Source organism: Tachysurus vachellii, chromosome 1, assembly GCF_030014155.1.
Source record: "Tachysurus vachellii isolate PV-2020 chromosome 1, HZAU_Pvac_v1, whole genome shotgun sequence".
Classification (NCBI taxonomy): Eukaryota; Metazoa; Chordata; class Actinopteri; order Siluriformes; family Bagridae; genus Tachysurus; species Tachysurus vachellii.
In genome coordinates, this window is record NC_083460.1 from 20,254,527 (window position 1) to 20,280,896 (window position 26,370).

The following is a 26,370-nucleotide window of genomic DNA, read 5'->3' on the forward strand; positions in this document are numbered from 1 at the left end:
AGCTCTGTGCTTTGTGCACAGGGACATTGTCATGATTGAACAGGGTTTGTGTCTCTTAGATCCAGTGAAGGGAAACTGTTAAGCTACAGGTTATAAAGACATTCTGTACAATTTGTGTTTCAAAGTTTGTGGAATCAGTTTGGGGAAGAACCAGATGTGGGTGTGATATAAGACTGGGATAAGATTGTATTGTGCAGACCAGCACAATTTCATGTTTAATACTCGTAATGTCTATATTGTCTCACATTGTCTGTTTTGTCTTGTATAGTTTGTATTGTCTGGTTTTGTATAGTCCAAGCTAAATGTACAGTACAGTGTTATATATGTCTGTACTTTTGAGAGTCACAAACAGCTGGAATTCCTTATGTGTGACAACACACTTGGCCAATAACCCTGATTCTTATCCTGATCCTGACTCTGATTCTGATTCTGTAGGCAGCTGCAGCAGTGAGTTTCTGTGCTACCTTCTATCTCCAGTAGATGGCAGAATTCCCTCGTTTATTATTATTATTATTATTATTATTATTATTATTATTATTATTATTATTATTATTATTATTATTATTATTATATTGATGTTCACATTCTAGAATCTTTAAAGCGTAAAGTCGTTTAAAGTCTTTGTGTTGTCTAGTAAACTTTTCCAATTCACTGTAAAATAAAAACCACCTTAACATCTGATGTGATGCTTTACATTAACACTGTTGTTTCTTTGTTTTAAAGAAACGAATAAAATCATTGTTTTTAACCAGCATAGAGGGGGGATTTGGATTTATGTTAAACAATCTGATATTTACAAGGGAATAAAAACATTAAAGATGCAGAAGATCCCAACGTTCTCTATCTAACATGATTTATATCTCCATATCTAACATGTTCTATATCTACATGTTCTAAAGCTAACAGGTTCTCTATCTAACAGGTTCTCTATCTAACAGGTGCCTCTGGGTGTCATATCTGGTTCGTTCCAATGTGGACACTGGAGACTCCACGCTCCTCCTCCCCCCGAGACTCTGAGTTGGTTCAGTCCAGTGTATAATTACAGCCGTCTGGACTGTTGGAGATAGTTCGCGGTTCCATACTATGAGGTGCAGCTGATAAGATCCACTCCTGACTCCTGCTATGCTAAGGAAGTGAGTGTTAGGAAACTTAAATCATGTAATGCGTTGTGACGTTTAAACGCAGACATTGTTTGTATTTGGCGTTTAGACGCAACGAGACTGTTCTTCTTGGTGTTCCTTTGACCGCCCTGTGCATCAACCCGACTATAATGTTGCCTTGGAAGAAGAACAAGTTCGACCTAATAGAGGAAGACAAGCAGTCCAAGCACAAGGGCTACGCGGTGAGTCTGAACTACTCCGCGCTCACCACGCTGGCCAAGGCGTGTCCGGAGAGCGCGCTGAACCGAGTGGGCAGCATGTTCAAATCCAAGAGGAAAAAGGTGAAAATCACGAGCGAGGACCCAACGTACACGGTGCTGTATTTGGGCAACGCCACCACCATCCAGTCGAAAGGTGACGGGTGCACAGATGTGGCCGTGAGCAAAATTTGGAACAAGAGCGAAATGGGAAAGTGCGGCACGAAGATGCGTCTGACGGTGAGCTCACAAGGCGTGCGCATGGTGCACATGGACGATCAAGTGCGCAGACCCGGGCACCTTTATTTACTGCACCGGATCACATACTGCGTCGCTGATCCACGACTTCCCAGGATCTTCGCCTGGATCTACAGGCACGAGATGAAGCACAAAGCGGTGATGTTGCGCTGTCATGCCGTGCTCGTGTCCCGGCCGGAGAAGGCGAAAGCCATGGCACTGCTTTTGTACCAGACTTCAGCCACAGCGCTGGCCGAGTTCAAGAGGCTCAAACGTCGCGACGACGCAAGGCACCAGCAGCAGCAGCTGATTGGCGAGCAGACCATCCCACTCGTGCCACTACGCAAGCTGCTGAACGGCCAGTGCTGCTACAAGCCTCCGGTGGAGCGCAGCAGGAGCGCACCGAAACTTGGCTCCATCACCGAGGACCTGCTCGGCGAGGAAGCCGAGGAAAAAGCCACACAGTTTGAATGTGAGGACGTGCTTGACACGGACGAAGAGCGCACAGGCACCGATAAACCCGGGCTGTGTCAGCTTATTAACGACCTGGGCGAAATGGGCATCGGGAACGACGTGCGGACTCTACAAGCGGACCTCAGGGTGACCAGACTGCTGTCTGGAGAGAGCACGAGCAGCGAGTCGTCTTTAGAGAACAGTCACGATCCTGCCGTCGTGTCCAACGATGCCGACGAGCGCAAAGCTCCAGAAGTCGGCTGAACTCCGGCTGAAAGTGTCTTCGTCCTCTGTTCGGTTGTAGATTTTTATGCCACTGCCGTTATCCGTTCACTTGAATGAGCGCTCGTGCGTTTAGAGGTTTGTGACTCCGACTGGCCTGCATGGATAAGCCAAGTTTCCATCCAAGGGCTCTTACATACATCCAAGGGGTTTGTATGGGATAGGTGGTGTGACGGAAAGAGAAAATATAAAGAAATCAGATGTTTAAGGTGGAAAATTAAATATAAAATATCATTGGGGATTGATTCCATTCTAAACTATAACAAATATATAATAAAATAGCAAATGGTCTTTTTTTCTTTACAGTGGTTTAAGAATAACAGATAAAAACATTAATATGAATGGGATTTCTGATTATGAAGCCACTGATTTTCACTGGTCTGAAATTGGAAACCTTGCACGTCTGTATGGACAGGATGTGCGGAAAGGACTTGGGTTTCTGTTATCTGAAACAAAAATCAAATGAGTTGTTGCCGGATTTAACCACTCTGTCTGTGAAGTGTTACAAAAGGGAAGCAGCACAAGCAAGGACCTGACATGTTTGTTTGATAAATTGTGGTGTACTTTGTTTGCTTTTTTTGTGGTGGTTCAAGTGGTGGTTTAAGTTTAATTCAGTGTTTGGATGGAAACCTGGCTGTAGGGAGAACGAACCAAGGTGCAGTTGACCTCAGGCCGAGCTGGGACAGGGAGTAATACGCAATAAAACTCTCTCTCTCTCTCTCTCTCTCTCTCTCTCTCTCTCTCTCTCTCCTGTCACATGAAAAGTTTTACATCCAAGAGCGTTTACGTAACTCATTTCTCCAAAGGAAATGTTTCTCTGTTAAACAACCCTTCAAATATGTGCACGTTCCTTAGAGGACTCACTTCAACTATCCAGTCAATGCTAGCTCTGTTCAGGACATTCCATTTTCCGTTCCTTATTAGGCACTGTTGTGTATCTACTTCGTTATGTTAATGATCCTGTATACAACATTGTTTCCTTTTGAATGTTCTTATACATAAAAAAAAATCTGTTATTATCTTTGCTGTGCAAAAGAGAAGAGAAAATCCAATGTATTGAGATGTAAATATTCACAACGTGTATTATTTTTAAAAAGGGTCACGTTCGTTGTTTTTGTGTATCTTGAAAATTGACCAGTAATAAAAAAAACCTCACAGAACATCCTTAAAGGTTTGTGTTTATTCACCTGAATATGGCAGCCAATAAGCAGGAGGTTGCAGATATAGCTGTGATTTCCTGTTGTTGTAGCTAACGCTATCAGTTTACTGCAAATGACCATTAAAATCGTTTGTTTTTCACTTGAAATGTTTAGTCTCTGGTCCCTGTAGTTGGTCCATGTGCCTGTAAGTTTGAAACATCTTCACTAGACAAAAAAAAACGAGTTGCGGTCATGTTCAGTCTGTGTCTTTCCAGCTGTTACTAGGTGAGAGATAATCACAGTAGAAGTGCTTACACATATGCTGTGTAACTGTCCTACAGGACTACGGTCAGATTCCAAACATGTATAGTATATTAACTTAAAATCTCAGACGTTTGAAGCCAGACAATTGATCCGTCTCCAGTTTTAGACACTTTATAACAATAATAAACAACATGGCGTTCGTAGCCACACACACACACACCCACACTGCATGTAAACAGTAGTTAAAAACTTTACATCTTGTTTTTTTTTGACTAACCATTATTTAAAGTGCTCAGCATGCCGTATTTAACCGATCGTAGTTGTTGATTATGGTTGCAAATATTCAAATAAGATGAAGATTAAGCCAGAGTTTAGTAATGTACAGTGTGTAAAAAAGTAGGAGAGTAACGAAAAGCCATGATTATTTGGGTTGATGTCAAACAGCCTACAGTGCTTGACTCTGTTGTGTTTGAGGAAACCGGAGAACCAAGAAGAAACCCTTAAAGTACAAGGAGGCGTCAGGAATTCAACCTCTACATTGAAGGTTTGAGGTAAAGGTGCTACCTCCCATACATATGAAGTATACAAATCATAAATAAATAAATAGATTTAAAGTGATGACTTGCTAATGCTATTTGTAGTGATAGATCCTTGTAGATTCTCAGGTGAAGCTTGGTGTGGGAATGGTGTTGGGTTTAAGTTTACTGAGCAGAAGGTCAGAGTTTAAACAGCAGTATGGGCCAAACTGTCCCTGCTGGGTCTTTAAGCAAGGACCTTCACCCTCACAGCTCCAGTAGCACATATCAGGTTTGACCCAGACCCCCAACTTCCTAACAAGCTGTAATTATCCAAATAAAAGAAAATAATTTCAACATGTCATTATATATGTGACAAATAAAGCCTTGTTGCTAAGCTGCTCTCTTATCATCCATGCTCGTTGCTGTGCTACAAATTCAGTGCCAAATATTGCATATGAATGTTTGTAGGTCACAACAGTAGAACAGCACCAACAACCTCTCAGGCCTGTAACTGACAAGAGTGCAGTTAAAGTAGCTGTTTATTATTTCATTCTCCAACAGAGCAAATAACAGAGGAGGCTTCCGTGTCTTTTTTTAAGCATCTTACCTGCAAATCATCCCAAACGATCACTACTTTTAATCTAATTTGGATTTTTCTTGCCTAATGCACTTGTAACTAATCACTGATGTGTGAAAGTGAGCAGTGCAGGTCTTTCTACTGCTGAAGATATTTCTCCAAATGCGATAAATTTGAGCCCTCTGTGGTGGCTCTAATAAGTCCTGAAATCAAGATCCTTACTGATGAGATTCTATACTGCGTATATTGTGTGGACACAAAGCAGCGCAGTAAATCACACAAAAACAGATATCTACACCATCGGGGGGTGGGAGGTGTACTGTAGCTTGATGGGTAGCATGTTTTCCTCGCACCTCCGAAGTTGGGTGTGTGTAAAGTTTGCGTTTATCTCCCAGTGCTTTGGGAGTTTCCTTCAGGTACTCTGGGGATGTGGTAGCTTAGTGGTTAAGGTACTGTACTACTGAGCGGAAGACTGTGAGTTACAATCCTGGCTTTTCCAAGTTTGTGACTTTGAATTTCAGGTCCAGCAAATGTGCCAACACTTGACAAGGCTCTTAACCCTCAATTGGACATTAGTATGGTGGATCCCAGTTAGCGTCTGAAGTGATGTGTACTTAGGAACAAATACAACCTAATAATTAAGGTGTTGGACTGCTGATCAGCAGGGTGTGAGTTTGAATCCCGGGTTCACCAACCTGCCAACACATTCAACAGTTGTATAAAATGTGATAAAAATGGAAGTTTCTCTGGAACTTCATCTGCCAAATGAAGTTCATCTGCCAAATGCTGTAAATGTTTTCTCTGGTCCAAAAAATATGCATTGTGAGCTGAGTGGTGTTTTTAAATTATGTGTAATTGTGCCCTGTGATGGCTTGGCACACTGTCCAGAGTGTCCCCTGCTTTGTTCCCCAAGTCCTCTGGGATAGACTTGTGACCATGTCTAGGATGAATCTTTCATTTTCCTCACAAGCAGATGCCTCCAGTTCACCATTCGCAGATGCTTTACTGGAAACGTGACTGACACTTCAAATGAGGTGACTTTAAGTATTTAAAATGACCGAAAAGCAGATGATGGTGAAAAAAATAACGTGTACACCACTCACAACTATCTCAGAAAAGAGCTGAACGGACAATACTCAAATGTAAGCTTCTTTGTTTTGTTAGCTCATTTGGGAACACAAACAGTACAGTCATTTTATGAGTGAGGTCAGGAATAAGACTAAAACATCTGGCTGTGGGCGTGACCCTCAAGCACAAACAACACTCACCCGGACCTGGTGTCTCCCTGGACATCCTGTGCTCTGCTGGCACTGTGAGGCGAGCGAATCTCAGTCAGGAACATCATCCTTAATTAGCGAGCGCTGATGACATGTTAAGTGCTGGGGGACCCTGAACCGAGCAGGCTTCTCATTTCTCAGTGTTTTTGACACAAAAGCCTCCCTCTGGAGAGTAACAGAGTTCAGCAGAGTTATTTCGGTCTTTTCCGTTTGCACAGATAATAATAAGACAAGAGCAGGAAGAGTCAGCAGAGAGACTGCAGTCTCGCAAATGCCGATTGGAGATTTCATGGAACTCGCTTGTCTCTGATGGCTTTTTTTTTGTCTCACAGCAAACATTCACACTTCCTGTGATGCATTACATGCAAAAAAAGAAGACAGGGAGCTGCTTAAGGGACCGTCGTTTGACGGTGGGTGGGAAATAAGCTCGGAAAATCTTACAAACATCAATACGCTAAAGGAAAATCAGATTGTAAACGCTTCTAAAGTTGATTGTGCTCCATAACTAGGCTTTAATAAGGATGGCAAATGTATAGCACGCTGCAATTCTGTTCCTTAATTCATATCAAATCCTACACTTCCATAATGCTTATCTTAATTCAGTTCAGTTTTATTTGTCTGCGTTTCTCAGACATATGAATATACAGAATAAGGTTTAAAATTAAACCTATATTTATCCCTAATGATCAAGCCTGAGGCGATGGCTGCGAGAAAAATGTCCCTGAGACGACACGAGGAAGAAACCTTGAGAGGAAACACACTCACGGTGGAACTGGGTGACACCAGAGTGTGGGATTATAAATAATGTCCTTTCTACAACTGTATATCATCCAGTGGGGCTGTTTAACCAGAAGCTTTTGAGCAACATATAAATCAATATAAGTTTGTTATAGACTCAATGCTAATTCCATCCATCCCGAAGTAACCAAACATTCAATGATGGAGGTCTGAGGGTGGATTTGGGGGAACTCCCATCTTTCTTTGATGTTATGTAGGCAGTGGATTCGAGTCTCAGTGAGTGAAACTAGGTGTAAGGACCACACACACACACACACACACACACACACAGAGAGAGAGAGAGAGAGAGAGAGAGAGAGAGAGAGAGAGAGAGAGAGAGAGAGAGAGAGAGAGAGAGAGAGAGAGAGAGAGAGAGAGAGAGAGAGAGAGAGAGAGAGAGAGAGAGAGAGAGAGAGAGAGAGAGAGAAAAAGTAAATTATTCTTCATTGTTCTTCTGAAAATCAGAAACTACATGGATGTCATCTGTGGATGTCCCGTTAAACAATAAAACTTTGTTGATGACCTTAATTACTAAAATTACATGACCTATAACCCAAACTCCTACAGATAAATAAAGGAAACAGTGAACGAGTGGCACAGAGAGAGATCTGCAATTTCATTTGAAACACCTCTTTGGTGTGAGGCTGAGTATTTTGTTTGTGGCAAAAGGGTGTTAATGACGATATCTCTCTCGTCAGGGACGAGTGCAGAGCCAGACAGGCAGCTAAACTGCCAATAAACTGCACACTATTGTACTTTTTTGTTTTTGTTTGATTTGATTTTTAGAACAAATCAGTTTTATACATTGAGGCTGGCTGTTAACTCAGAGGTGCTGTATCATGGCTGAACCTCCTCAGTAGGTCCTGAACCCAGGATGATACTGATTTAATAAAAGCCTAACACCGTACCAAAGAACAATTAAACACCCTTTTGTGTGCTTCATTTAGCTTTAATGGCAGTGTTACAGAATGTGTATATAGACGTAGTCCGTGTGCAAACAATTACATGACATTATGTGAACGTCCTGAGATAAACCGGCACGTGTTGAAAATCTTCAGATAATTGCAAGCCACCGGCTCATCCTCCTAACAGATGGTTCACTTCACAGTCTTATAGAACTGAGTAAACAGATCAGAGAGAGAGAGAGAGAGAGAGAGAGAGAGAGAGAGAGAGGTGAGAGAGGGAGGTGAGAGAGAGGTGAGACAGAGACAGAGAGAGAGAGAGAGAGAGGTGAGACAGAGAGAGAGAGAGAGAGAGAGAGAGAGAGAGAGGGTGAGACAGAGAGAGAGAGAGAGAGAGAGAGAGAGAGCAAGAGAGAGAGAGAGAGGTGAGAGAGACAGAGGGGGGGTGTGAGAAAGAGAGAGCGCGAGAGCTGGTGTGTGAGGGGGTAAGAGAGGGGGGGGGTGAGAGAGGTGAGAGAGAACACATCTCATACCTAATATTTACTGACAGTCACATGCTCACAAAACCTTTTTTTGATATTAAATCTTCTTAGAAATTAAATTGCACATTTTGTTGTTTTTTTTTGCTAAAGACACAGTTCGTATCTCAGATCACTTCAGAATACACAAAATTACTGCATCAGCAGTATTTATATATATATTTTTTACTATTAAGATGATGATGATGATGAGTAGTTTGTCTTTTTCACCTGCTTGTTGTATTAGCCGTTCTAGTTTGTTTGTTATTTTTGCACACACACTGCAAAAGAAAAAAGTCTTCCAGCAGCCTACGTGTGGAGAAAAGTTTCCATGTGTGATGACAAAGAAAGAGAACAGCAGCTTTAAAGTGAAATCCCCGTCACTTCCTTCCTGTTACTTTTGTTTTAGATCCCCGGCATGCCTGAGGCCACTAGTTACCCACATAACTCCTTGAAATAAACCTCAGAAAAGGAGGGGAGTTATGATACAGAAACAAATACATGGCACAGGACAAGGACACAGGACAAGTGTCTTTTTATAATCAAATCATAAGATTTGCTTTGCTGCAAAAAAAAATACATAAGCAACATTTGAAAACTGATCTGAGCAACCATTGTCTGTCTGTCTGTCAGTCTGCCTATCAGTCTGTCTGTCTGTCTGTCGGTCAGTCAGTCTATCTGTCTGACGGTCTGTCTGTCTGTCTGTCGGTCTGTCTGTCTGTCTGTCGGTCTGTCTGTCTGTCTGTCTGTTACATGAATCTTAAACAAACAAGGTCATGAAGTAAAGTTTCAAATGGGATCATGAATAAAACTCAGTTATTAGTGAATCACAGTTGTGAATCATTAGTGATTAAAAATTGTGAGTTGAAATTGTGAATCATTAATGATTTGTTCGGGAATCAAAGCCGTGATTCGTTAATCAGTTCAACTTTTGAATCGTTAGTGAATTGAGTTTCTGAATTGTTAGTGAATTGAAGTTGCAAATTGTTAGTGTAAGTTGTTAAGTCCTTAGTGAATTGTCAGCGAATTGAAGTTGTGACTCATTGTGAATCGTTAGTGAATTGAAGTTATGAATCGTTAGTCATTTGTCTGAGAATCACAGTTGTGAATCAAGTAAATTGAAATTGTGTATTGAAATTGTGAAACACAGGTGATTTGTTCAGGAATCAAAGTTGCAAATTGTTAGTGAAATGAAGTTGTGAATAATTAGTGAATCCAGTTTTTGAATCATTAGAGAATCAAAGTGAAACATTAAATTGTACGTTTAGTGTTTAGTGCTTTCTGTTGGTTAGATTCAGGTTAGATTAGATCAGGTTGGTTGGATTCAACACAATTTGGGTATGATGTAAGAAATCATCTGCTGTAAATGGAGCACATTTACTCATTTCGGCCCATTCAATCATTCATTCAATCGCTCTATTGTGAACTTCACATAGCTAGAATTCCCCTCTCTTATCTGGGTGTGAGAAACAAAGATTCCCATGAAAATTTAAGTCAGTAAAATTTCAGCAGAGAAGATTTTATCTGTCACATATACGTTATAACAAAATGAACCCTTTGCAACTAGGTTATATAAAGCCTTGTAGGTTAGTGGTGGTGGGGCTTGAACCTCCAACCTTCTAATCAGTAACTAATCAGTAACACAGTATTTAGTATTTAGTACTTTTGTTGTTTACCTGCAACTGCATGAACCTGCAGGTGACACTGCATACTTCATATATGAGTTATTGCAAACAACACACTAAAGTGATTCAGTGAGTACAGAATGTAGGTGTGGGGAAGTGAGCAACAATGTTCAGAAGAACATAAACAAGATCAGCTGTTTTGTTTTTTGATATATTAAATCCAAGTACCAAAGGTACCACACCCTGATAAGCCTAAAACATTTTTTGCTTGTAAGTTGAATAAAGTCCATGTTTTTGCATTAAGGGAGGAAAAGAGTAAACACTAGGAGAACACACACAAACGCACACAAACGCACACGCACACACACACACACACACACACACACACACACACACACACACACACACTCCACAGAGTTAAGAATCAATCCCCCAACCCCGGAGGTGCAAGACAAACTTCCCTCTTATGAAAAATGTATTTAAGAAAATGAATTAAGGATAATTAGGAGTCATTTTTGAAAATAAGGTCTGAGGGACGTCTGACGTAACTTATTTTGGCATCAGTAAGCAACAAGCTCCACATTTTAATTAATATCACAGTGAATAGACAGGCACCAAATATCTTTCAGAACAGATCATTACACCAACATCACACTAATGTATGTTCAGGGATGAAGATTTTCCAGCGCTTACGATTTTAAAGAATTAATATGATTGTTATACAAAACCTTTCGCTTCATAGAAATCTTTTCATATTATTTATAGATGATGGATGTATAAAAGCTGCCTTTAAGGTCTGTAAAGGGAAAACTGTATGAAGAACATACCAGCTTTTTATGTAACCCATGGTTATTTATTTATTTATTTATTGGTTGGTTGGTTGGTTGGTTGGCTGGCTGGTAAATCAGGTTTGTGAATGATATGAACACGTTGAAAAAATAACAACAGGCTTGTATTATCACCCTAACCAGCTAGGAACCTTGTCAAAGGAAGATGAGTCATTGTGTAAGAAGGAAAAAATATTCATGAAGTTCATTATTTTATTTTTAATTTTTTACTGCAGCAACTGTTCTACACAGGATGAGCAAATACAAGCAAAATTAGAGAATATATTTGTTGGATTAGAATGTACAGTATTTAAACACCAGAGGTGGAAATAAGTCACACATGTGCAAGTCACAAGTAAGTTTCAACTCATGAATGTCAAGTCAAAGTCAAGTCGAGTCTTTTTTTAATATTTGTCAAGCAAGTCTCAAGTCTCAAATTTGCGACTTAAGTCTGACTTGAGTCAAGTCGAGTCCCCATCTCTGAGTTATTTAACTCAAGTCCGAGTCAAGTCTCAAGTCATGAATGTCAAGTCAAAGTCAAGCCGAGTCTTTTTTAATATTTGTCAAGCAAGTGTCAAGTCTCAAATTTGTGACTTAAGTCTGACTCGAATCAAGTCATATGACTCGAGTCCCCATCTCTGTTAAACACAGCAGTAAACGCAGTTATTCAGCCCAGAAATAATTTTTTGATATTGATATGTTGCAGTGAAATGTACATAAGACTAATCAGTTGAGTTATCAACAGGGCAGTGACCTTGTCTACGATGCACACGATATTAAGTTAATCTGCCAGTATTTCAGCATCACTGTAAGGGCAGGCAGCGATGAGTTGAGTGAAGAAATGACACTGTGTCACTTTTACCTCAGGTGAGAGACATACAGGTTTGCTTAAACTTGGTCAAAGTGTGACGTTCACTGCTAAGAAGGTTTTATGCTATGTTCATACATGCGGTGACTCACAGCGACAAAACATCTGGAGACTTCCAGTGACATAGGTGACATAGGTGACTAGATGTGGGTGTGTCCAATGGTTTAGTACATTTACTTCATGGATCCACTTGGTGACTAAGCGGACGCGCTGCTTCTCCTTCATCTTGTATGTTGCGATGCACGTGTACAATTGTTTTTGAATGCTAGTTTCACCACCCGCTGATACATGTTATTGCTATGGCAACCGGTAGCAGGAACACCTACTAGCGACTTCATAATACAGCGACTGGAAGCCTACGGCGATAAAACCATCGGATGTGTGAAAGTAGCTTTGGAGATTTCTACAGGCTGACGGTTTTTACCTGGCTCCTAATCCCACTTCTAGCAGAAAGATAGCGTAGTCATGTTAACAGTTAAAGATCCTACGGGTATAGCTGCTTAAGGAGGCTGATTTAGTGGAGTGATGAAGAGAGCCTTAGTTCAGTCTGATTACTGTAATATGAACCCAAACAGTATCACCCGTGCATTCGTCCTTTCTTTTACAAGTTGCTGGTCCGATCTCAAGTCTTCAGGCAAGAGAACAGTCTGCTGATTTTTTGGCATTAGAATAGGAGTAAAGACAGCCAACCAGAAGGAGGGCGGACCGTTCCAATGAGTGCGGGTGAGATCTCTGGCGAAAGCAGTGAACAGCACATGAACGGCAGAAGTAGCACAGGAAGCGTGGAAGATAAACAAGCGTGAGAGCCTGAAAAACAGGCCAAAAGTGACTCCTCTCCTCTGACAAGTTCTGCATTCTGCGTTCATACTTCACATTCCAGCATTGTAGTTTAGACGTCCCATTGTCTGTCAAATCACTTATTCCAAATGTTATTTCATCAGTGAGAAGCAAACAATGAGTGAGTCCAGTATGTATGTTTGTATGAATGTATGTATGTATATCATCAGACTATTTATAGCATCATGCCCCTTATGCCAGCTAATGTTCTCCTTTTTCTGGGGCTTAAAATCAACACTTTAGTACCTCAGACAGCCCAAAAATAACCCAGTCACAGTGCAGCATGTAAACAGGAAGCTGAGCAGGAGGTCAGGGACTCCAGGGACGACCTGAAGGAGAGCGGTGCTTATAACTGACGCTAGCAGTAGCACTGTGTACAGGAAACTGATGCTCTGCTAATCAGAAAACAAAAAAAAAACATTCTCAGTGTTGCTCAGCAAGGCTGGAATGTCTGTAAAACAATGGGTCTGGAGAATGAGAGTCACAGCTTTTTATGTGAGGCATGGTGAAGATTAGAGGAAGGTCAAAGGGGAAAACAAAAAAGAATTTATTCTGATGAATAACATTTCTGGGGTATTTGTACAACCGGTCGAACATAACAAGCCACAAGAGAATAAAATGAAAGCATGCGATTATAAAGAATGCCTTGAATGCAGAATAACACACACCTTGAATGCAGAGTAACACACACACACACACACACACACACACACATGCACACAAATTTACTTGTAAATTGTTTGTGCTGGAACCCGAGTGCAGTAATTAACAGCAGACGTGGGTTTTCAGCCTGATTTTAAAAGCACCTAGGGGCTTAGCCTGTGGAAGTTTATTCCCGTGAGCACCAGTGCACATGTCTTGAATGGAGGCAGAACAAACTAAACCATATTTGTGGCTGGAGGTACAACGTGGGATTTGGCGGTTCGTGGGAGGATGCTGGTTCATTGTTATCTTTGCAAGCAAGCAGAATGGTTTTAATTAGAGTAAAAATATACAGTACAAACCCAGAAGGAAACTGAAGGGTGACACTGTCAAGTCGCATGGCTGCATTTTAGATCAGCAGAAGTCTCAAGACGACAGCAAAGCATTTGGCAGACATCCTTATCCAGAGCAATATACATTTATATTGTGTTCTTTACACAGCTGAGGTATTGAGGGTTAAGCGTGACGGTCCAGCCGTCCAAGCCCACAAGCTGCTGAGACATCTACGTTGGGTCCTTGAGCAAGGCCCTTAACCTCACCTGCTCCAGGGGTGCCGCACAATGGCTGACCCTGCGCTCTGACCTCAGGCTCATAATAGCCTGGGATATGTGAAAACCCTACCCTAAGGTTGGGGGTTCGAGTACCCTAAGGTTGGGGTAAGAGTACCCTAAGGTTGGGGGTTCGAGTACCCTAAGGTTGGGGGTTCAAGCACCCTAAGGTTGGGGGTTCAAGTCTCTGGCCGGCCACAACTGAGGTGCCCTTGAGCAAGGCACCGAATCCCCCCAACTGCTCCCCGGGTGCCGCAGCATAAATGGCTGCCCACTGCTCCGGGTGTGTGTTCACGGTGTGTGTGTGTGTGTGTACGTGTACTGCTGTGTGTGTGCACTTTGGATGGGTTAAATGCAGAGAACGAATTCTGAGTATGGGTCACCGTACTTAGCCATATGTCACATCACTTTTTTCACTTTCACTAATGGGCTTTGGTCAAGGGCCCAACAGTGGCAACATGTTAGTCCTGGGATTTGAACTCACAGCCTTCTGATCAATAGTCTAACATCTTTACCACTGAGCTGCAGCACAACCCCAAATCACTGGCTAACATTACTGAGCTGATATAAACAACCCAGCTTTATTTAATTCATTTCCTGGTCTAATAAGTCTGAACTATAATCATAGTCACTGGGAATCTGGGAAACATGCCAAAGATTGACATCCATCCAGGATAAACAATCAGAATCAGTCAGCTAGGACAGCTTGATAAACAATCTAGTGCGCCTCTTTAAACAGACTTCAGAAATTCAAATAATAACCTTTTAAAGCTTCTAATTAGCTAATTGAGATAATTAAGTGTTAATTTACACCGCACCTTTGTCGTACCTTTAGAGCCATTAAAGTATTTTGAGCAGCTTGAAGAAGGAGAGCTGTGGTTAAGCATTTAAAAGGCAAAGCAACAAAATACTAACAAAGTGTATGTAAATGTTTGATGTGCTGAAAATCCGTAATAATAAATAAAACCTGAAATAGTTCTATTTGTTTAGTATTATTTTAAAATGTCCTTTTATGGAAATAAAAAAGATTCCTCAGGATGTGGATCTTTATGTGTAAACCTCTGGTCTCGACTTTATAAAGCAGTCAGTAATATTAGAATTTGAGTGTTCAACAAGTGATAAGGAAAGTCGAAAGACACGTGAAACTTCAGTGTGCCAGAAGTACAGTATGTTACAGGTTTCCACACCCTTTCACACACCCACACTCTAGTCATCGATGTGTGAGTACACACTCCCAGCTTTCTAAGTTTTTTAAGATTATTCACTCATGACAAAGGAATAAGGTACCTGCCGAACCAACCTAACTGCACTGGTGCAAATTAAGCAATATAATTGCAATATATATACAATAGATCTGCCATTGCATCAGTCAGATTTGTACTCAGGAATTCATCAGTGAACATTTAAATTTAAATGTAACTTTGGCAGAAAGGAATTAGTGTTAAGTCTGTAATGATGCTGACCTGTTAGTTCCTCAGGAGCTCTTGTCCAGTGTCACCCAAATGAGGATGAGGTTCACTTCTGAGTTTGGTTCCTCTCAAGGTTTCTTTCTCATATCATATCATTTCAGGGAGTTTTTCCTGGGTTGATATGATATGAGAAAGAAACCTTAAGAGGTTGGGGGTTGGGGGTACTCCGGTTTCCTCCCCCGGTCCAAAGACATGCATGGTAGGTTGATTGGCATCTCTGGAAAAATTGTCCCTAGTGTGTGATTGCGTGAGTGAATGAGTGTGTGTGCCCTGCGATGGGTTGGCACTCCGTCCAGGGTGTATCCTGCCTTGATGCCTGATGATGCTTGAGATAGGCACAGGCTCCCCGTGACCCGAGGTAGTTCGGATAAGCGGTAGAAAATGAATGAATGAATGAATTTTAAACTTACGTACGAAATATTTAGTGACTGATGGATATAAACAGAGAATGGATGAGTTAAAGGAACATATCTGTCTTGAGCCTTATATTAAAGTCTTGACTACTTCAGCACTGCCACTTGGGCAACACTGTAAAATAATATTCAGATTTTCCACAATTTTACCTCTCACAATGAACTTCATATCAGCTGTTTCATGGTGAAGAAAAAAGATAGAGAAAAAAATTTAAGGTTGAGGTCATGAGTCAGGTCTGCATTTAAAACTTCATTTAGAAGAAATTAAACAAAACGTCCAGATACAGGTAAAAACAAATGTTCAGTTTTGGCTGTAAAGGATGTCCATGGAACGACGAAACCAAGGCAGCCGTCTTCAACGTTCTGTAGAAGTCCCAGGAGAAAAGCGTCCATGCACTAGATTCCCAAACGTCCTCCTTTGATCACAAGATCACAATATCCAAGAGTAGCAGCAGTGCAGATTATCACACACACACACACACACACACACACACACACACACACACACACACACACACACACACACACACACACGCACGCACGCACACACACACACACCACTGCCAGTGTGAAGCTCGTTAGATTCAGTCCAGTTCAATTCTCTCCTATAACAAATGAATGGCCATTTATTCTACTAATAAATATGGCTTTCTGGATAAGAACGTCTGTCAAATGCTGTACATGTAAACGTAAAAGCTCAATCTTGCTTTTTTTTTTATTTATTTGTTTGGGTTTAAAACTGTTATTATTATTATTATTATTATTATTATTATTATTATTATTGCATTCATACCATTTCTTATTATATCTTTTGTAGGAATCACACTGACCTCATTCATTTAAATCTTGGTAAATATTTCATGGGACCTTGTTCTGTTCAACACTACCGCTAACAATCAGGCGATGAAGTGACTGTGAAGCTACACAAGATGTAAATAGCAATACGGTAAGCAGTTGGATTGTCTGTTGCAGCTGCTGCTAGAACAAGCCAAGACATGTTAGGATCTGTGTGCTAGTCTTACATGGCACTGCCTCAGCAGAAACAGTGGGATGAATCAACATTACTCATGCATAAGAGAGCACGACAGACTGTCTGTTGAATTTACCCCATAGAGTATTTACCTCCATAACAATCAGTTTGTAACTCAAACATTTAATCTGTCTTTCTAGGATTATGGAGCCATAGCAAACACATAAATAAGTGCAGGTGTAGCAAACATACTGTAGCTTTACTATTTTTGTGACTTTTGTGTAGGGTAGTAAGTGTTAGCTCAGTGGTTAAGGTGTTGGACTACTGGTTGTGAGTTTGAACCCCGGGGCCACCAAGCTGCCACACCCTGAGCAAGGCCCGTAACCCTCAATGGAGAAAATGTAAGTCATTCTGAATAAGGACATCTGTCAAATTCCATAAACGTTTGTGATTGTTGGCTAAGAAGGGATCTGGCAAAGAGCTATAGAATTGTACGAAGTCGGTGGGTTTGATCAAATTGAGATTCGACACCAAAGGTCAGATCATGATAACGTAGATGACCAGGTAGCATCTATAAAATGAAACAAAGAAGTATGACTACAAATGTCACGTAATAATCATGAAAATCTTCAAAAGTGTAGCCTAACATTGAAGAGTCAGTCATCTGGGCTGTCATCTTGCTTGCTGTAAAAGTAAAGAGCTCCGTAAAGTTTATGAGACACGTTAACATGAGATTAAAGAAGATATGTGGCTGACAGCTAGTCTAGAAACAAAGAGGTAGCTGCCTGAGGTGGCGCGCAAATATTTTTTTCGGATTAGGCATACGAGAGCATTTGCATGTAGTGTCGTTGTTTGCATTCGATTGCATAAACACTCACTGTCCACATTATTATTACACATGCACGTTCATGCAGTTATCTAATCAGCCAATCATGCATAAAGGCATGCAGATACAGATCACGATCAGAATGTGGACAGAGTCTGATGTCTTTGACTTTATCCCTGCTATGCTAGTTGATACCAGATGAGCTGGTTTGAGTATTTAAGAAGCTGCTGGTCTCCTGCAGTATTCACATACAAAGGTCTGCAGATGATGAGAGAGATCAGAAGAAAATAACCAGATCTGTCTGAGCTGGCAGTCTAGAGTATGTCACTCAGTATGAGTGATTATATGAAATATTATGCTATTTCCTAGACAATACATGCTATAACATTTACTATATTGTGTTTGATGTGAACATTAACTGAAGCTCTTTATCTATATCTGATTGAATTCATGTATTGTGCTGCTGCAATGTTCTGCAGAAATGTGTAGGTGTACAAGCATTCCTAATAAAGTGGACGGTGCATGTAGCCAGTATATGACAAGAGCTTAAAAGGAAATTAGTGTTCCGAGTTGCTCCTGAAGGATAGCAACTGCTATATAGTGATATGTTTGTTCACTAGGCCTTCTGGAACTAGACCCTAGAGGACTCCTTTTGCTAAATTTATCATCAGGTCCCGAATGTGGATGAGATACAGTTTCTGTAGTTTCTGTTTAACTGTGAGTGTAATAATAATTCAGAAACTATTGATTAAATTAGAAAATTTCAGAGCCAGAAAATGTCACGATACATTCAGATTTTAAGTGAAATAAAAATACAACTTAATATAACAAATATAGGAGAACGTTTCAATATGAATCCACTGAGATTTCGCTGACCTCGATTTATCCACCTACACAATAACGTGTAAAAAAAAAACCACTCATACAAACCTTTCATTAAAAAGGCAGTCATTAAAAAGGTATTATGCAGCACTTTAAATAGTCGTGTTGGTTGAGGCGTCAGTTTTGGTGAATCACTAGTAAAGCAATAACATGCCCCGGCCGCACAGGTCTAATCACACGTGCTGCTGCAGAAGACAACAGCTGACACTCAGAGACCGGTAATCCAACCATTATCTGCTTTCATGTGAAATTTTAAACATAAATGCAGTTCCATGGGGATCATGGTTAAGGTTAGTTGATAGAACAGTCATATTGTTTTTAAATTTAGAGTCAACTATTTTAATAAAATGGGTTGGGTCAGAGGATTACAGAAATATATCAATTTAGAACTTCATCAATTTATCCCTAATGAGCAAGCCAGGGTTGACGGCAGCGAGAAAGAAACCTTGAGACTCAAAAAGGAACCTATCCTCATTTGGGTGACAAAAAAAACCTTTCTAAGGGGGAAGTCGTGGCCTAATGGTAAGAGAGTTTGACTCCTAACCCTAAGATTGTGGGTTCGAGTCTCGGGCCAGCAATACCACGACTGAGGTGCCCTTGAGCAAGGCACCAAACCCCCCCAACTGCTCCCTGGGCGCCGCAGCATAAATGGCTGCCCACTGCTCCGGGTGTGTGTTCATGGTGTGTGTGTGTGTTCACTGCTGTGTGTGTGCACTTTGGATGGGTTAAATGCAGAGAACGAATTCTGAGTATGGGTCACCATACTTAGCTCTATGTCACGTCACGTCACGTCTATAACTGTGTCCAAAACCGGAACGATGTTATCCAGAAATCTAATGACACCATGCTGATGTGGTAAAATGACCTGTCTAATATTGCATGGTAATTGTCGTGCTTTAATTTGGTATTGTAATTTGCATGGTAATTTACGTGCTTGTCCTCCAAATCCACAGCAGTGTGAAGCTACACAATGTGAAAAATCCTAGAAATTAGCAGTCAAAAGCAAGTCACACTTTCCCAAAGTTCCCAGCAACACTCAGTAATGCTGTTCTGTGGTAAGTGGATTAACAGGAACTATGATATGGTGATTAAAGTAATAACTAACCAGATTTTTCCGTACCTAGACTAATCCCACACCGGACACATCATATAGTATACAGGACACACATTGAAAGCAAGCACATTCAATAAGATCTACCACACACCTTGAATGACATTTGCTCTCTTTGGGTATGTCTTAGAATAGAACTTAGAGGCAATTAAAATGACCTCCAATTAATTTTTATTCTCTGTCATTAGTGAGGTGCTTTAACTGGAAGCTTTAGGTTAAACTAACTCGCTAATTAAGGAACTAATAATAGGAAAAGGCTCATGCTTGACGATAACTCGAGCCTACATTCGGTTTGATGAATGAGGGAGAACAAAGATGCTTGAGATGGCTTTCTAGCTAAATTTACAAGTCTGTATACAGGATGCATCTCACAGGAGGCTAATTCCCAATGAGCCTCTATTTCCAGTTCCCATTTTTCAGTTAGTGTGATGCCTAATGATTATATTACATCTAGGAAGGCCTGCAGATCAAAGAAACATGGGCTAATGTCTATAATAATTCATGATGTTTGGTGCAACTCTTTGTGTTCTGACATTTGCCTGACTGATTATGTTGAATTTTTTATGTTGAATCCACTAGAACATTAAAAACCACCTGCTTAATATTGTTTAGGTCCCCTTGTGCCTCCAAAACAGCCCTGATCCGACGAGGACTCATCAAGATCTCTGAAGGTTTATTGTAGTATCTTGTACCAGGATGTTAGAAGCAGATCCTTTAAGTCCTGTTATTTGTGAAGGTGGATCCTTAAATGGATCGGACCTGTTTGCGCAGCACATCCAACAGACGCTTGAGTGGATAGAGAGCTTGGGAATTTGTAGGTCAAGTCAACAACTGTATCAAAACCTATTGCGTATGAGGGTATAGACAGCCACATATACAGAAAATAGCACTATTGTATATGGGTAAGATTTAACGCAACAACCACTCCCTCTCACTCTCACTCATTTTCTACCGCTTATCCGAACTACCTCGGGTCACGGGGAGCAGGTGTCATCGGGCATCAAGGCAGGATACACCCTGGACGGAGTGCCAACCCATCGCAATCACACACTACAGACAATTTTTCCAGAGATGCCAATCAACCTACCATGCATGTCTTTGGACCGGGGGAGGAAACCGGAGTACCTGGAGGAAACCGCCGAGGCACGGGGAGAACGTGCAAACTCCACACACACAAGGCGGAGGCGGGAGTCGAACCCCGACCCTGGAGGTGTGAGGCAAACGTGCTTACCACTAAGCCACCATGGCCCCTACGCAACAACCAATGAAAAAAAATAATTCATTAGCGAAGGACGAAATCTCAAAACGAAACAGCTTGTCTCTAGACGGGACATTGTCCTCAATCATGACCCTAAAAATGGCTGGGCTTGAGCCGAACTGTTTTAAATGGGTGCAACATTACAAATGATAAAGGAGTCCAAAAAGACAACAAACACTTACAATAAACAACACCAGTCATAATCTCTCTCTCTCTCTCTCTCTCTCTCTCTCTCTTTCTCTCACACACACACACACACACACACACACAAAAACACAAACACACACATACAAAAACACAAACACACACATACACACACTAAAATTAAGAAATGGAAATTGAACAAATACTTTGTGAAATTTTGTAATGTCACTCTTGCCTGTCTTCAAAACTTGAGAGCCCTGTAATCCTCATTAAACTGCACTGTTCTCTGTTCCTGGAATAAAAAAGCAATCGACTCTAAAATATATCTCCAACAGATGTCTTCAGAATCACATCAAATGTTTAACAGCATCAACAACCTTTTTACAACTCACCATCATAACGTAACATCGACGGATAACAAAAAATGCTAATTCAACGACATCAGTATTAAGCATATTGTATATTCTTGTCATTTATATATCTACATGAATCATACAGACCAGTAATCTTCTGATAAAAATTGCCTTGGAGGTTTTTTATCGTGTGGGACAATAAACGCAGGAATGCAGGTGAGACACAGAAATACCGCATCACATTTGATATTTATCATTAGATCACTGGGAGTGATTATATCCTGAGTTCATGGAGGGTTAAAAATGAAATCTTACTTCTCTGCAGGCTGCCAGGGATAAGGAACCTTTTCATGGATAAAAATGGAACAGAGAACGCTCTGAAAAATGAACAGGATTTACAACACAGGCACTATAATTAATGAAAGAGATTAATGTCATCTTGTCTGTACTGTGAATGTAGATACATAATCACACGATACAGCATGATGTGTTCGTGCAGGGGTGAAGATTGTATTTAACGGAACAAATGTGTGCGTGTGTGTGTGTGATATTTCAGGTCATTTAAGGTTAATCTTTGTCATGTTATATTGCATTAAATTACATTACATTACATTACATTCCCAAATCACATACTGATGTGATGTGAAAGCAGAGGTTACATTATACTGTAGTCATCATTCAATATCGTTGAAAATCGCCACCCTGGACTGCAGATTTGTCTGCAGAGAAACCAAGAAGATTGAAGTAGATGTTGTTGTTTATTTTAAAACAGCCCTGAGGGGGCAGTTAAACCTTTCCTGAAACTTGGGGGAAAAAACAATCAGAGCTGTTTGCTCACACTGAGTAAGCTTTCAGCTGAATTGTCCTGTTCGTGACCTCTCGTAGACGTCAGCGAATTGTATAGCTTATGTTATAAGATTAATATTAGCATTTATTTATAAAAATATGAGGTCTGAACTCCAAAAGACCTCTAAAGATGTCCTCCATTGCTATGAATCTCATCTGATGTGATCTGGCAAACTTTGGAGGCTAAGTCAACACCTTGAACTACTTATCATGTTCCTGAAACCACCTCAGAGTCAGGGAGAATTATAATGCTGGAAGAGGCAACTGCCAGTAAAGAATACCATTGGCATGAAGTGGTGTAGTGTCAAAGTAAAATCCATATGAATGCTAGGACCCAGGGTTTCCAAGCAGAACCTTCCTTCCACCATCCTGGTGCCTTCTCTTATCTCCCATTCCTCAGGTTAGTGATGCACTCGCACACGCACCCAGTCGTCCAAATTAAAAAGTGTGGTCCATTCCTGATGCTCACAGGGTTCATCATGGCTACTCTGGTCTGACTTGTCTATAGAAATACAGTATAGAAATATTGTCTATAGAAATACTGTAGTTTTCATGATGACACATGAGAGTTTTTCATTTCTTTCATTTAAAAATAAATGAAGCTCCTAATTCTCCAGCGTCTGCAAAGGCAGAGACTCTAAACTTGTGCATTATACATTTTAGACATGTTGGACGGTCCATCAGAGAGAAGTGGTATTTAAAATGCATAGATGTTTGCTAATTAGTATACTCCTTAATCTAATGAGCTCCCAACTGACAGTATAGTTGGTCAGTACTTGAAAGCTCTCATGCATTTCAGATTTCTTCTTTCTCTTCCTTGTCTTTTCTGGTCACGTTGGTTCGTACATGTAGGAAACTCTGTCTCACTGCATTACTCTGTTTCTAAATATAAATACATTGGGCATCATGTTTATCCTGAATATGAAACCACAGAACTCAGAGGGTTGAGTTGAACTTTAGTTCCATCTCTACTGACTCTTTAAACAGCTGTAACCGTATGAGGAAACGCTCTGATTACCTCCAAGGACGTCATTAATCTAGACAGTAGTTGAAATGAATAAAGAACAAAGCTCCTGGCCTGGTGTCCATTCCTCCGCTTTTTCTCAGACATGCTGGGAATCTCTATTTCTCATGATGACAGCTTCATCACTGATCAGTGAGGAATCTGAGGAGGGGAAGCCATGTGGCTGTGTCAGTAATTATAATTAGATTGCACTATTTATGATTGCCCTAGGACACCCCAGATCCCATGCTTTACTAAAGCCCTTTGACAGAGTTCATAAGTCTGTCGCACATTTATACCCTGTTATTTAATTAGAACACAATAAGATGTGTCCCAAATTACATACTACACACATACACTATGTACTGTGATTCGTTTGACAAGCATCTCCTACTACAAGATGAAATAATCTGGATTAATAATACTAAATCAAAGGCTTTAAAAATGTTTCATAGAGTGTTACATAACATTTCAGTCTTATCAAGTAAACGTATAAGTACATGATCATGTTAAACAGCAAATCATTTAATACTACGTTATTATTATGACTATTATTAATTACATTTATTCTTATGAATGTCATTTTTTTCTTTCTTTAAATTCCAATTCCAATTTTATTTGTCACATGCATAAACATAAGCAGTACAACGTAGTGAAATGTGTTTTAGAGAGAGAGAGAGAGAGAGAGAGAGAGAGAGGTGTGTGTGAGAGAGAAAGAGGTGTGAGAGAGAGAGAGCGAGAGAGAGAGAGAGAGCGAGAGAGAGAGAGAGAGCGTGAGAGAGGTGAGAGAGAGGTGAGAGAGAGAGAGAGAGAGAGAGAGAGAAAGAGGTGAGAGAGAGAGAAGTGAGAGAGAGAGTGAGAGAAAGAGGTGTGAGAGAGTTGAGAGAGAGAGAGAGAGAGAGGTGAGAAAGAGAGAGAAAGAGGTGTGTGTGTGTGTGTGTGTGTGTGTGTGTGTGTGAGAGAGAGAGAGAGAGAGAGAGAGAGAGAGAGAGGTGTGTGTGTGTGTGTGTGTGTGTGTGAGAGAGAGAGAGAGAGAGAGAGAGAGAGAGAGAGAGAGATGTTCCTTGTAGTGAGAAGTAATAGAATAGAAATTAAAATGTAAAATGTAGGTGCAATGAAAAGGATAAATAAAGAGAGAAAAGTAAACAATAAATAGATCTATGAATCTGGAAAATAAGGATAAATACAAAAAGTAAGAATAAAAACAGATCTGTACAATATGCAATGGAATGGGGATAAGTATGTTGTATATAATTTAGCTGTGTTATATACATGATAATGTGCAAAGTATGTAAGGTGACCAGTGCGAAAGTGATGTGAGCAGTGTACGCTGTGCAAAAAGGTCTGTCTGAGGTACTAGTGTCATGTGTGAGTATGAGTCCACAGAGACCTGGTTCTAGGTGTTCTGTTGGTTAAGAGGCTCAGATGGCCTGTGGGAAGAAGCTCCTACTCATTCTCTTTGTGTTTGCCTTCAGGGAACGGAAATGCTTTCCCTAATGCAACAGAGAAAAGAGTCCATTGTTTTATGGCTGAGGTCCTTCACGATCTTCCCGGCTTTGACGTTCGGCTGACCGCACAACTCTCTGGAGAACCCGTCTGTCCTGCTTGGTGCTGTTCCCCAGCCATGCTGTGATGCTTCCTGTCAGGATGCTCTCAATGGTGCAAGTGTAGAAAGTTCTTAGCACCTTAGGGTTGGTTTAACATACAACAACGATGAGCAGAAATCTCTGTATGTACAGCAAGAGTTCCACAGACTGGAACAAGAACAGCTAATGGTTTGGGTGAATCTGTGCTAACTGTAGTCTCACTACATTCTGACAGGAATGAAGCCGACTCACAATCCTTATTCTCTTCCCCATTGATTTCAGAGTTTGTAGAAGTATAACCCAGAGTTTCAATGATTTTTTTGACATTATAGACATGGTGCAGTTGTGGGGCAACTCTTTCAGCTTGGTTAATATTGCAGCTACTACAGACCATGGCATTGTATCAACAGCTAGTAGTCAAAAATGGGAACTACACCAAGCACTAACAGACCCACTGGGGAAGAAATCATTCTGCTATTATTCACATCATAACTTCCTTATGCTCTGTTTTCTGTACAATTTTTCAGGACACATGAAAAATAGTAATATAATGAAAGTGTCAGAAAAAAACACACCTTGACTGGGAAATTGTGGTATACCGTAGAGAGTAGATATATTTTTTTGGATGCTTTTTCTATATTCCCCTGTTTTGCTACACATGGCATTTAAGAAGCACATGCAGCCATGAGACCCACTGTTTACTGGACCTGAAATGAATTTTATTTAATAAAGACAGACACCTATCTATATTAGATATCTATATTAGATACTGTTAAAAAAATTTCCCCAGAAAATTATTGGCATTTTATTGTACAATAAATAGTACAGAAAAACAACAACAACAAATAAAACCCCACCTACTTGAACAAATAAACAAATCTAAATCCCTGCTCAGTTCTTCTTAGTAACAGCACCAGCAGTCCTTCAGGCTCCAGCCAATGGAGAACTGTTGCTCCTTCAATGCACCCAAATCTGTTGCACAGGCATTGCATCAGCTTTCACAGTCGTTTTATACACGGACACAAACATACACAAAACACACAAAGCTGAAAACTAAGTGAAGTGTGAGATAGGTAGACAGCAGAATGAATGCTTATTCCTGATGCCTAGAGATATATATGTTTATGAGACGTATACTGTATATATGATATCAGCCTATACTGTGTGTGTATGTGTGTGTGGTGGCACAATGACTCAGTTTGAACAACATTTTTTATGACATAGACAAACCAACTCTTTCCAAGCTGTGATTTTATACCTTATGATTTACAAGTACACATATATTATTTTTAGAAACAGAAGGAAATCATAGCTGACAAACAGGAAACGCCTTTCAGACCCTCATGATGAACTTAACAGATTAACAGGTCATGGAACGGCATTCAATGAACATTTTGTTTTTCTGCTCATTTCTAACGTATAAAGTGTAAATATTCCATGGATAATCATGGTGTTCTTTTATTGACGTGACATACAGCTAAGTATGGTGACCCATACTCAGAATTTGCACACACACAGCAGTGAACACACACACAGCAGTGAACACACACACACCGTGAACACACACCGGAGCAGTGGGCAGCCATTTATGCTGCGGCGCCCAGGGAGCAGTTGGGGGGGGGTTCGGTGCCTTGCTCAAGGCCACCTCAGTCGTGGTATTGCCGGCCCGAGACTCGAACCCAGAATCTTAGGGTTAGGAGTCAAACTTAGGCCATGACTTCCCCCATTTATTTATGACTTAATTAATGTAATTGCGTATATTTTTTTATACTATAATTTTTCTATTATTTTATCTTGTCTT

At 40.6% G+C, this 26,370-nt stretch overlaps 1 protein-coding gene across 1 annotated transcript; it reads left to right on the forward strand.

Moving 5' to 3' along the window:
- The first annotated feature begins 1,060 nt into the window (after nucleotides 1-1,060).
- Nucleotides 1,061-3,489, forward strand: fam43a (family with sequence similarity 43 member A). The gene has a single exon (XM_060876328.1). It carries the CDS (start codon nucleotides 1,271-1,273, stop codon nucleotides 2,309-2,311), a length of 1,041 nt encoding a protein of 346 aa, XP_060732311.1. The 5' UTR covers nucleotides 1,061-1,270; the 3' UTR covers nucleotides 2,312-3,489.
- Nucleotides 3,490-26,370: the final 22,881 nt, after the last annotated feature.